Source organism: Leuciscus leuciscus, assembly GCF_965113295.1.
Source record: "Leuciscus leuciscus genome assembly, chromosome: 24".
Classification (NCBI taxonomy): domain Eukaryota; kingdom Metazoa; phylum Chordata; class Actinopteri; order Cypriniformes; family Leuciscidae; genus Leuciscus; species Leuciscus leuciscus.
This window is the reverse complement of record NC_138723.1, coordinates 14642057-14655092: the sequence shown is the minus strand read 5'-3', so window position 1 is coordinate 14655092 and position 13036 is coordinate 14642057. Positions and strand designations below refer to the sequence as shown.

Here is a 13036-nt window from a genome sequence, read left to right as displayed (position 1 = left end):
ACAAAAATGGGAAAGAGAAGAAGGCACGTAAATTTTTTTAAAAGGTTATTGTGGCAGCAATATATGTTATAATTTTAAAATATGTAGGCTAGGCTATTATAGGCTATTATAGTTTGGATTATTTTTTATAATATCTAATAATCATAATAAATTGCAATTTCAACTATTTCTGAAGTGCTTCATTTATAAAGATCACCGCTTTCTCACATAAACAGCCCCTGCACGAGAGAATAATTGATTCTCGAGCCATCGATATCAAACAATTCAGCACCATCGCCACGGACAGCGCCGGGTAACGTCGCACGTAAGAAGGTATATCTTAAGCAGCTTCCTAAGGTATGGTTCGGGGAACACACTTAGGAACATAAACAACTTTGGTAAGATAAATCTTTCGAGCTTTCTTAGCGCGCTAAGAGTGAGCGTTATCGGGAAACCGGGCCATGATATTAAGATCAGTCGTACGGTCGTTTTTACGAACTTCTTAAGCTTACGATGCTTTTGGGAAACGCAGCCCTTGTCATTTCGAGACATTAAGTCGTTATTTCAACATAATATCTCGTTATTTCGACATAATTGGTTGTTATTTCGACACAATAAGTCGTTATTTCGACATCATATCTGTTATTTCGACATAATATCACGTTATTTCGACATAATAAGGGGACATTCTGCATTAAGCCACATTAAGCGTTCTTATAATGGTTTTCTATGGGAGGAAAATGCTTAACGTGTAAACACGTTGCGTTCTGGGCTCATCTGATTATTTGTTCATAGTGTAGCCTAGTTTATTATGATTTTAGTATCATAATGATTAATAAATGCACGCACAATTATCCTAAAGGTTGCAGATATGTTTTAGATGCACAAACAAATGCATTTCAACTTATTTTTTGCAAATTCAGAATTAAATGAATGTGCAGCAATTTGTACAAATAGAGAGTCTGTTGGCCTAGTGTTGTAGTCATTAAATAAGCGCATTTAGTTTCATATTTGTTAAAATATTGTGTTTTTTTTTTTCATCTATGTTGATTATGAAAAGTGAACAGCATGAGTAAGATAGGATGCAATATATCGGGAGACATGGAGTGGATCAGACATTTTGACCACTTCATTAAGTTTTGTTCTGTAGAAAACCTTTCTTTAAAGTGAATTTCATTTTGTATAAATTGTATCTTATTTTTAATAAATTTGTAATCAACCAATTGGCTGGATTTAATAAATAAGAAGCAAATATAGCAGACAATATAATCATGACATGGAGGCGCGGGCGCGATTGCATTGCACGTGAACTGGAGTGCATCTCATCATAAATTAACTGAAACTCAGCATATGCCTCACAGACGTGAGAAATATATCTATAGAAAGCTTGAAATGTCTTTAAACAAAACAATTCAAAACGAAATGAAATAGGCTACTCTGTGATTATGTAATCCATTTTGTGCATTTTCTCTCTATAGGCGCGTGCACTACACTGACACAGAAAACACTAGTTTATAAATAAAAATCAATGCACATCACCAGATTTACAAATGTACATCTTGCTTGTTCCACGCACACATATTATGTCGAAATAACGAGATATTATGTTGAAATAACATTATTAATAATAATAAATCCTTAAGAATATTTGATTGGATGCTGAATGTTGTGCTTGTTCAATTTAATAAAATTAAAACTTTAATTGTGATAATTAAAATAATTGAATGTTAAATAATGAGTGGCCAAGTTTTGCTCATTATATATATATATATATATATATATATATATATATATATATATATATATATAATGCACATATATACACAAACCAGCACGCATAAAGTAGCACCTAAAACTGTGCAGCATTTAATCGTTACGGGAGCTGTCCAGTCCAAAGTGCTGAACACACAGTTCAAAACCTTCGCCATTATCTTCGAGAGTTTGTTTCGATATCATAAATATGGTATGAACTGTGCCTTGGCGATACACACACTCAAAAAAATGCTGGGTTGTTTCTGTAAACAAATTGTTGGGTTGATTGTGCTGGGTCAAAAAGTTGAGTTGTTTGGGGTACTGTAAACACATTATTGGGTTGCGTATGCTGGGTCAAATGAGTTGTAAGGGGGTCATTCACAAATGAGCCGCTGGTTGGGTTATTTTAACCCAGCAACTGGTTACCTTTTTCATTCTTTGCGGAACTTTCTGGATTCTTCTTCACTTCTGACTCGAGGAGCACACCACTCGACTCGGAGCAGGCAGTGTTTTATGGTAAGTTAATATGAATGTTTACCTATATTTTTAATTTGGTTGTGGTGGTAGCAGCAAGCTAATTTCACTGTTCAACATACAGTCTTTGATATGGAAGTGTGAGGGGTAACGTATTTATTCTGTGAAACATTAATTAGCCACAGCTAGCCGGTTAGAATTTTTGACAAAAAAAGTCTGCATCGTTAAATCCTTAGTTGAAATTAAACCAGCTATATCAGCAGCCTTTTTGAAAATTTAAATTCTAAATTCATCATGTAGCCTAATTATCGTAGGCCTATTCATTGTGGACGTTGCGTATTTAAAAGTGAGAAAAGCGTTTTGTATGAAATCCCTACGCGCAGTTTCCCTCACAGGGCTCGCACGTAAAATCAGCGGGAAATGAGTCTAATGTAGGCTACGTTAGGCTAGCTAGTGAGTGGTGAGTGAAAAGTCTGCTGGCGTAGTTTTAGAAATACTCGTCTGAAGAAGTGACTGAGGTAAGTTCCAGCACAGTCTGCGTGTGTCTTCTGTAATGTCTTGAACCACCGTTTCTGCCAAAAAAAAAAAGGCTTTCAAGAGCTTGATATAGCCTTTTTTTTAAAAGTAAATGTATGACTTTCAATCTTTATAAACATCGACTGAGGAAAGGAGAAATAAATGGACAGGCGCCAGTTTTGAGAAGAAAAGTATACCCGTAGTTGAACGAATGATCGCCAATATTTAAAACTTAAAAAATTGTAAACTTACATGATAGCCTACCCTACCACCATGCATGTCATCTTTCATTTTATTGTGTGCAAGTTAACATCTAAACGAGGCGATCATCAGCGCTGCCAGTCAGGAGATTAAGCAGCTTTGTGGGTTTGTGAGTTTTAATGTTAAAGACACTATATCAACATTACAGTAATATTTTACTTTTAATAATAATGTTTTATTTTAATGCCTTAATGTTGATAATATTTGTCCAAATTACTCTTTTATTACTATTACTATAATTCAGTTTGCAAATACTACACATTTTGTTTGTTTTTCACATTTGGTCATTTGGTAATGTTTGCAATAATTTTAATTGCATATTCAATAATAAATTGATACTTCCACAAAAAAAGCTTAACTTGCATGTCAGTTTTATAGCAAAACTCTAAGTGATTGTCCGGGAAGCAGACACACTCTGTCAGTTTAAATCTAGAAAAACGCAACTCTTTTACCTGGCATTCATATAGAACATTATACATTTCTATTATTCAAATCAGTTAAATGATTATTAGGCTGCATAGGCCAGCCGGAACCGGGGACACTTTCCTATAACACCTGATGTACTCATTATTTAATAAGAAAAATGGCCTATGCTAATGTGTGTCTTTCTGTTCATTCTAAAGTTTACTGAACTCAGCCGGATCCAGGCCGTATCCAGATCAGAAGGTGGACCTGCGCCTGGACCCATCCATGACGCATCCCTGAAGGGCCAGCCTTATCAGCCCTGTGAAGGCCTCATCGACACGACTGATCCTCAACAAATTCATCTCCATACCGGTGTGATGACTCCAACTTCCAACCAGATGGAACTGGATAAATATTCTGAATGTTCGGATCCAATCTGACCTCTGACCTGTAACGCTGCCTGGATCATAATCATACACTGTTCGCTCGTTGGCCAGAGGAGAACTGAGCGACTGAGACTGGGTTCTCCCAAGGTTTTTTCCTCCATTCTGTCACTGATGGAGTTTTGGTTCCTTGCCACTGTTGCCTTGGCTTTTGGCTTGCTTAGTTGGGGACATTTATATTATTAAAATATTCAACAATATTATTGATTTGCCTTAAGGTGGACGATGACGCAATTTTCTTCTAGAAACAAACTTTGTTGTATTATATTCATGTTACAGTATCACTGTGAAGCTGCTTTGATACAATCTGTATTGTAAAAAGCGCTATATAAATAAAGATGACTTGACTTGTGTAATCAACAGGTGAGGACCAACATGGTTGAATATTTACAAAATGAGATGACCGGTGAATTGCTGCACATTCTGTGCCTCAGGGATGAAATGAGGGGGACATGTCAGACCTTTGACATTGATTAACATTTGTATTTGATAAAGAAAAGTATTAAAGAAATGTATAAAATAAAAAATGAGATTGAAATCATACAGTGGCCTCTCTGGTTTATTGTATTACAGAGATAATAATTATTTTACATTCATAATATAACAAATATTTGTTAATGGTTCTAATTTTATTAAGGCAATGCAACAAAAAATAACCCAGCACATGAGTAAGACTTAACCCAGCAAGAGGGCTAATTTCACCCACTGGTTGAGTCAAATGAATGACCCAGAAATATGGGTTAAATGGTAAAACCCAGCACTTGGGTCAAACCAACCCAGCGCGTGTTCTGTCCAATAGTGACCCAGCGGCGTGGTTAAGGTTGGGTTATTTTTTAACCCAGCAGTTTTTAGAGTGCAGTCTTACAATGACGGGCATCAGCGCTTTATATTTCCATAAAGAGAAACGCGTCAGGCATTAATAGATCAAGATTACCATTTACCAGTACCATTATGAGACATGCACACATATCGTTTTAAAATGTGATTTAATTTTTCCGACTGTCCCGTTTTATCAAACTTATAAATGTCTTAAAAATTATTTGTTTTCCTCTAAGTTTTATTTAAATAAAAAAAAAAAAAAAAAAAAAAATTATTTAAAAAAATCACCATTTTTCTTTTAAAATTCTAGCTGATGCTGACCTCTGTCCAAAATGGTTATGCTCAATTAAACCAGGTAGCGATATTTGTCCTAACCGCCCTGCCGCGGCCGCTGTCACACACACACACCGCGCGCGTTTTCATGTTTTATGGGGACTTTTCATGGACATGTTTAAAAAAAACTGTACAAAGTGTATATGTTACCCTGGACCACAAAACCAGTCGCATGGGTCACAATTTTGAAATTGAGATTTATACATAATATGAAAGCTGAATAAATAAGCTTTCCATTGATGTATGGTTTGTAAGGATATGACAATATTTGGCCGAGATACAACTATTTGAACATCTGGAATCTGAGGGTGCAAACAAATCTAAACATTGAGAAAATTGCGTTTTAAAGTTGTCCATTTATGTTCGCGATTGTGCTGCATTCACTCACAAAAATAAATGTTTTATATATTTATGGTAGGAAATTTACAAAATATCTTCATGGAACATGATCTTTACTTAGTATCCTAATGATTTTTGGCATACAAGAAAAATCGATAATTTTGTCCCATACAATGTATTGTTGGCTATTGCCACAAATTTACCCGTGTGACTTATGACTGGTTTTGTGATCCAGGGTCACATATTATATCCCCTTACACTAACCCAAACCCATCACAGAAACATTTTTACATTAAACATTTTTTATCAAATAAAAAACATCACTTATAAATTATAAGCTGTTTTCCTCATAGGGATCAAAAAATTTCTCCACAAGGATTTCGGATATTGCCATCTTTGTGGAGACATGTTGCCCCCATAATGTAGGGTTTACCAGACGGCACGCACCCACCCACATACACAATCAAGCATGTGCACCATCTTGTGTGTATCTTAAATTGTGTTTATGCACTGTTTAGAAGATTAAAATAATCACATAAAAATATAAATTTATGCTGAGGTAATTAATTATTCTGCGTCTCACCTGTTGGCTCTCGAAAGTCCACGCGCTGTCTGGTAAAGACGCATCAAGCACGTTTAGCGTGTCTGTAAAGTTTGTGGTGCTGCTGGGCTTAACGAGGGTGAGATCACTGAATTCTGACATTGGAGAGAGATAGGAGCCAAAGGACTGACTCTGAGACATCATGTCTCCTCCCAGAACCTCCACATACTTAATGGGCCCGTCAGTGTTGAGCTGGATCTGCAGGTTTCTGTTGGGGTTCTTGTATCCAGAATCAGTTCGCCTGATACAGCAGCTTGAGCCGCCTCTACTGCCTCGCGCACATTTCACCAGTAAGATGAAAAATGTCATCAGACACAACAAGGACACAGAAGCCAACGAGATGATCAGATATAAAGTTATTTTACCGCTTTTCTTCCTGGGCTCGACTGTTTTCTCTCTATAGTCTGAAATTGGCTCATGAAACCCGTCTTCTATCAGTATATCCACTGTGACTGTGGTGGACTGGATCGGTTCTCCATTATCCTTTATCTCTATCATCAGTCTCTGAGAGGAGTCATCCTGCTCTGAAACAGCGCGTTTAGTCCTCACCTCTCCCGTATGTAAATTCACACTGAACAGTGACGCGTCCGTGGCCTCCGCGAGCCTGTAGAAGAGCCAGGCGTTATGACCCGAGTCCGCGTCCACTGCTGTTACCTTAGTAACGAGATGTCCTGCTTTAGCAGAACGGGGCATCCTCTGATGAGGGACAGACCCCATGGATGTGGACGGGTAAATGACAGCAGGAGCGTTATCGTTCCGATCCAAAATAAACACATGAACAGTGGCGTTGCTGCTCAGAGATGGAGAGCCATGATCTTTAGCTTGAACTACAATGCTGATTAGTTTCATTTTCTCATAATCAAATGAGCTCATGCTGTAAATAGTTCCGTTCTCAGAATTAATATAAAAATAAGATGATGCTGGAACGTGATTTGAACTTAAATCCAAAATTGAATAAGTGAGTAGAGCGTTCTTTTCTCGGTCAATATCAGACGCAGACACAGAAAACAATGAAACACCTGCCAGATTATTTTCGTTTATGTAAACGTTATATGAAGACTGTGAGAATACTGGAGAGTTGTCATTCACGTCAATTACTTTAATATTTATAGTCTTCACAGTTTTTAAGGGTGGTACACCAGAGTCTATGGCCAGTATTTCTACATCATATTCAGAATGAACCTCGCGGTCTAATAATGAATCCGTTATCAACGAATAGTGGTTATCGAAAGAGGGTTTCAATTTAAATGGAACACCCGGATAGGTAATAAGCTCAACTTTGCCATTATTACCGGAGTCCAAATCTTTGACGGCAATCAGAGCCACCACAGTTCCCACCGTTGCATTTTCAGGTACAGGGCTCGGTGAAGATGTCAGTATAATCTCTGGGGGGTTGTCATTCTCATCTATGATATCTATCTGAACCGATGACTGTCCCTCGAGCTCTGGATTCCCATTGTCTTTAGCACAGACATCAAACGTGTACGTTTTTTTAGTCTCGTAATCTAATTTTCCAATGACTGTTATTTCACCGGTTTCAGCGTTCACAGTAAAAGCATTTTTTACAAGTTCAGGCGTGTGCGCACCGAATGAATACTGTATCTCACCATTAGGACCTTCATCCAAATCGGTTGCTTTTATTTTGATCACACTTGAGCCAACAACGGCGCTTTCTAGAACAGATGCTTTGTATGCAGCAACTTCAAATTTTGGTTCGTTGTCGTTTATATCTTGAACAATTATTTGCAGTAAAGATGTGCCAGATTTCACGGGATTACCACCATCCAGAGCTGTTAATATTAGCTGGTGAACGGCCTGTTTCTCTCTATCTAAAGGTTTTTCAACCACAAGTTCTGGTACTATTCTTCCATCTTTTATAGTTTTAACATTAAGACGGAAATAATTGTTATTGCTTAGTGAGTAAGACTTTAAGCTATTGCTGCCAACATCGAGGTCCTCGGCACTTTCAAGGGTAAATCGTGTGCCTGGAGCAATCAGTTCAGATATTTTTAATGTGGCATCTTTAGTATGAAAGTTTGGTGCATTGTCATTAATGTCTTGTATTTCTATTTCAACTTTATGTAACTGTAATGGATTCTCAATGACGATCTGCAGTGGCATCAGGCAACTGGCGCTTTGTCCACAGAGCGTTTCTCTGTCTATTCTGCCATTAACTACCAGATCACCCTTCCCGGAATCCACATTGAAATACTGTCTATTTGATTCAGATGCTATCCGTAACTTACGCTCCGCGATATCTGAGATGTCAAACCCAAGATCCTTCGCGATATTCCCAACGATAGATCCTTCCTTTAACTCTTCAGGTATTGTGTAGCGAATCTGAGCTCCAACTGTATTCCACAATAGAGAGAAAGCGAACAGCCAAAGCGCTGCCCATTTCCACCCTCTGATCCTCCTGTGCCTCATTTCTCTGTTGCGATTGATATTCCCATCAATAAATCTTGATCTTATATCCATAGACAATCAGAATGCTGTTCTCCATTTGCAAAAAAATTACGTATATTCAACGCATCCTCGTTGTGGTGATCAGCCTCATAAAGCGTTCATGTTTCCTCTCGCTCTACAGCTCTCATCATTGTACTCCTCCTCTGGCTGGGGGAGGGAGTAGATCCCTTTGTATGGTCTGAAGCACGATTGGTACAGAGCTCAACGCTCACTCGTCCAATAGATGCTCTGCTGTTTCTTAAAGGCATAACCAGCCCTCTGTGGTGCTACGGCATCTAGTGGATAGTTGTGCTCGAAATATGCAATGCAGCTTATCTCAGACTCATTTCGTAGCTATATGGGTAAATGTTGTGTTACGCAAAACATCGTTAAGTAACAGGGTCAGCATTTGAGCATAACAGAGAAGAGCAAGAGCAATTTTGTTGTTCTTAAAATTAAGTGTTAAATAATTATTACAGCAAATTTTATTTATTCATGGTTTGATTTTTGTTTATTTATTTGTAATAAATGATGCAACAATGTCTTCCAAATCAGCACGCATAAAGTAGCACCTAAAACTGTGCTTCGTCATATCGTCACGGGAGCTGTCCAGTCCAAAGTGCTGAACACACAGTCCAAAACCGTCGGTAATACCTCCAAGAGTTTGCTTCGATATCCATATACCGAATTGTGCCTGAGAAGCGATACACAACAGTCTTACAATGACGGGCATCAGCGCCCTGAACTACTCAACAAATATATCCCCATAAAACGCGAGCATTAATATATCAAGGCTATGCATTTACCAGTACCATTATGAGACATGCACACATATCGTTTTGATTTCGTGGCTTAATATTTCAAATTGTTCCTCTACGTTTTCTCTCAATACTAAAAAAAAAATCCCAACAGAAATTCTACCTCTGTCCAAAATGATTATGCTTAAACCATAGCGATCTTTGTGCCAACCGCCCCACTGCGGCCGCCGTCACACACACACACACACACACACACACACACACACACACACACACACACACACACACACACACACACACACACACACACACACACACACACACACACACACACACACACACACACACACACACACACACACACACACACACACACACACACACACACACACACACACACGCGTATTTTCCTGTTTCATGGGAACTTTTCATAGACATGTTTTTTTTTAATACTGTACAAACTGTATATTATGCCCTCAAAATGTAGGGTTTACCAGACCACCCACACACACAATCAAGCATGTGCACCATCATGTGTCTAACTTAAATTGTGTTTATGCACTGTTTAGAAGAATAAAATAATCACATAAAAATATCTATTTATGCTGAGGTAATTAGTTATTCTGCGTCTCACCTGTTGGCTCTCGAACGTCCACGCGCTGTCTGGTAAAGACGCATCAAGCACGTTTAGCGTGTCTGTAAAGTTTGTGGTGCTGCTGGGCTTAACGAGGGTGAGATCACTGAATTCTGACATTGGAGAGAGATAGGAGCCAAAGGACTGACTCTGAGACATCATGTCTCCTCCCAGAACCTCCACATACTTAATGGGCCCGTCAGTGTTGAGCTGGATCTGCAGGTTTCTGTTGGGGTTCTTGTATCCAGAATCAGTTCGCCTGATACAGCAGCTTGAGCCGCCTCTACTGCCTCGCGCACATTTCACCAGCAATATGAAAAACGTCATCAGACACAACAAGGACACGGAAGCCAAAGAGATGATCAGATATAAAGTTATTTTACCCGTTTTCTTGTTGGGCTCGATCGTTTTTTCACGATAGTCTGAGATGGGCTCATGAAACCCGTCCTCTATCAGTATATCCACTGTTACTGTGGTGGACTGGATCGGTTCTCCATTATCCTTTATCTCTATCATCAGTCTCTGAGAGGAGTCATCCTGCTCTGAAACAGCGCGTTTAGTCCTCACCTCTCCCGTATGTAAATTCACACTGAACAGTGACGCGTCCGTGGCCTCCGCGAGCCTGTAGAAGAGCCAGGCGTTATGACCCGAGTCCGCGTCCACTGCTGTTACCTTAGTAACGAGATGTCCTGCTTTAGCAGAACGGGGCATCCTCTGATGAGGGACAGACCCCATGGATGTGGACGGGTAAATGACAGCAGGTGAATTATCGTTATGGTCCAAAATGAACACATGCACAGTGGCGTTACTGCTCAGAGATGGAGAGCCATGATCTTTAGCTTGAACTATAACACTAAACAATTTTGTTTTCTCATAATCAAATGAGCTCATGCTGTAGATAGTTCCGTTCTCAGAGTTGATATAAAAATAAGATGATGCTGGAATCTGATTTGAGCTTAAATCTAGAATTGAGTAACTCAGTATTGCGTTCTTATCTTGGTCAATATCAGACGCAGATACAGAAAACAATGAAGCACCTGGTGGGCTATTTTCCTTTATATACACTGTGTACGAGGTCTGTGAGAATACTGGATGGTTGTCATTCACATCAAGTATTTTTACATTTAAAGTTTTCCTAGATTTTAAAGATGGTACACCAGAGTCTGTTGCTTCTAATTCTATGTCATATTCTGCATTAGTTTCACGGTCCAAGAGTGAGTCAGTTACCAAAGAATAATGATTGTCAAATGCTGGTTTTAGTTTAAAAGGAAAACGAGCGGAGATGGTAAGATTTACTTTTCCGTTATTACCCGAATCTAAGTCTTTTACGTTGATTAAAGCTACAACTGTACCAACTGATGCATTCTCTGACACTGGGCTAGGTAAAGATGTCAAAATGATTTCGGGAATATTATCATTCTCATCAATGATGTGCAGCCTCACTGAAGAACGGCCCTCCTGTTCTGGGCTCCCTTTGTCTTTAGCGCAGACATCAAATGTGTATAATTTTGTTAATTCGTAATCTAGTTTTCCAATCACTGTAATATCTCCTGTTTCAACATTGATACTGAAAATGTTTCTCACGTGATCTGGTGTATGTGCACCGAAAAAATACTGTATTTTGCCGTTAAGACCTTCATCTAAGTCAGTGGCTTTTACAGTTAAGACGCTTGAACCAAATGTCGTACTCTCCTGGACAGACGCTTTATATTGCGATTGTTCAAATTTTGGCTCATTGTCATTAATATCTTGAACGATTACGTGTATCATAATAGTTCCAGATTTGACAGGATCGCCACCGTCTAATGCTGTTAAAATGAGCTTATGTACAGACTGTTTCTCTCGGTCAAGTGGTTTATCAATTATTAACTCTGGTACTTTCTTACCATCTTCCAGTGTTTTCACATTTAAACGAAAAAAAGCGTTATTACTCAAAGAATAAGATTTGAGACTATTGCTACCGACATCTAAATCCTCGGCACTTTCAAATGGAAATTTTGCGCCCACAGCTACTGATTCAGCTATTTTCAAAACGTCTTCCTTTGTATGAAAATTCGGTGCATTATCATTTATATCTTGTATCTCTATATTCACACGATATAACTGCAATGGATTTTCTATAACCAGTTGTAACGGCATCAGACAACTGGCGCTTTGTCCACAGAGCGCCTCTCTGTCTATTCTACCATTGACTATCAGCTCACCATTCCTTGTATCCACACTAAAATATTGCGTACTAGAATCAGAGGCTATCCGTAACTTACGATTAGCGATGTCTGAAATGTCCAGACCAACGTCCTTTGCAATGTTTCCAACAACAGACCCTTCCTTTAGTTCCTCTGGTATAGTGTAGCGAATTTGAGCTCCAATTGTATTCCATAATAGAGAGAAAACAAACAGCCAACGCGCTGCCTGTTTCCACACTCGGATGCCTCTCATTTCCACGGTGCTTTGAACCTTTCCATCAATTAGTGCTTCGCATATATCCAGAAAAAAACGTAGTTTTTCTTCTTTTATTAAGATCGCAAATCCATTTCGATCGAGGGGTCGGCTTAGTAGTGATCAGCGTCATAACCGCGAGTGCATTCTCCTTCAGCTCATATCACTCATTGTAGCCCTTTCCTGCTAAGGGAGGGAGTAGATCCCTTTGTGTAGTCTCGCACCTTATTGGCGCTGAGCTCAATGCGCTGCTGTCCAATAGAGGACAGAGTCTCTCTTAAAGGCGTACATGCTACTTTTCCCCCCCTGGAAATCATGTTAACTGTGAATTGTTACAAAATGAAAACACCTATAAAGGTTTACTTGCATTTATACGAATGGACAAAATATTGTCTTAACATAAAAATTGCATTTGTTACCATTTTACATGTAATGTTCACACTAGAAGCAAATTTTACTCCTTATATAGAAAGTGTCTTCTTGCATTCAACCACAAAATGATGCTGTGAAAAAAAAAGAAGAAATTGAATAAAAAGAAATCAAGCTAAATAAAGCTAATTTCAATCGAGTGTTATCTCAAAATTAACTAGCTGCAGTCATATAAGTCAATAAGAATCTCAAAACAACCCGTTAAAATGTATTGTATTTGGGCAAACTATCAACGTTATGATCGTGTCGCTGTCCACAGCTGCGGTTCTGAAATGTGCTCAATGAATTGTTCTCAGAACCCTTTAATCCACACAAAGCATACGCGCTTAAAATACGCAGTATTTCAACAGAATAGGCGTATAATTCTCTCTCTCTCTCTCTCTCTCTCTCTCTCCCTCTCTCTCTCTCT

At 38.7% G+C, this 13036-nt stretch overlaps 2 protein-coding genes and 1 pseudogene across 3 annotated transcripts in view; all 3 read right to left on the bottom strand.

Moving 5' to 3' along the window:
• Positions 1–13036, bottom strand: part of LOC309488896 (uncharacterized protein) — a 173628-nt gene that overhangs the window by 23580 nt on the left and 137012 nt on the right. The gene's annotated exons all lie outside the window — the stretch shown is intronic.
• Positions 6015–9747, bottom strand: LOC309489415 (protocadherin gamma-C5-like; annotated as a pseudogene). The gene has a single exon. The product of its transcript is annotated as a protocadherin gamma-C5-like (transcript).
• Positions 9879–13030, bottom strand: LOC309489419 (protocadherin gamma-C5-like). The gene is given in 2 exon segments (XM_082158195.1): positions 9879–10044; positions 10047–13030. Coding segments are annotated over 2 exon segments (2187 nt in total). The 5' UTR covers positions 12199–13030; the 3' UTR covers positions 9879–10009.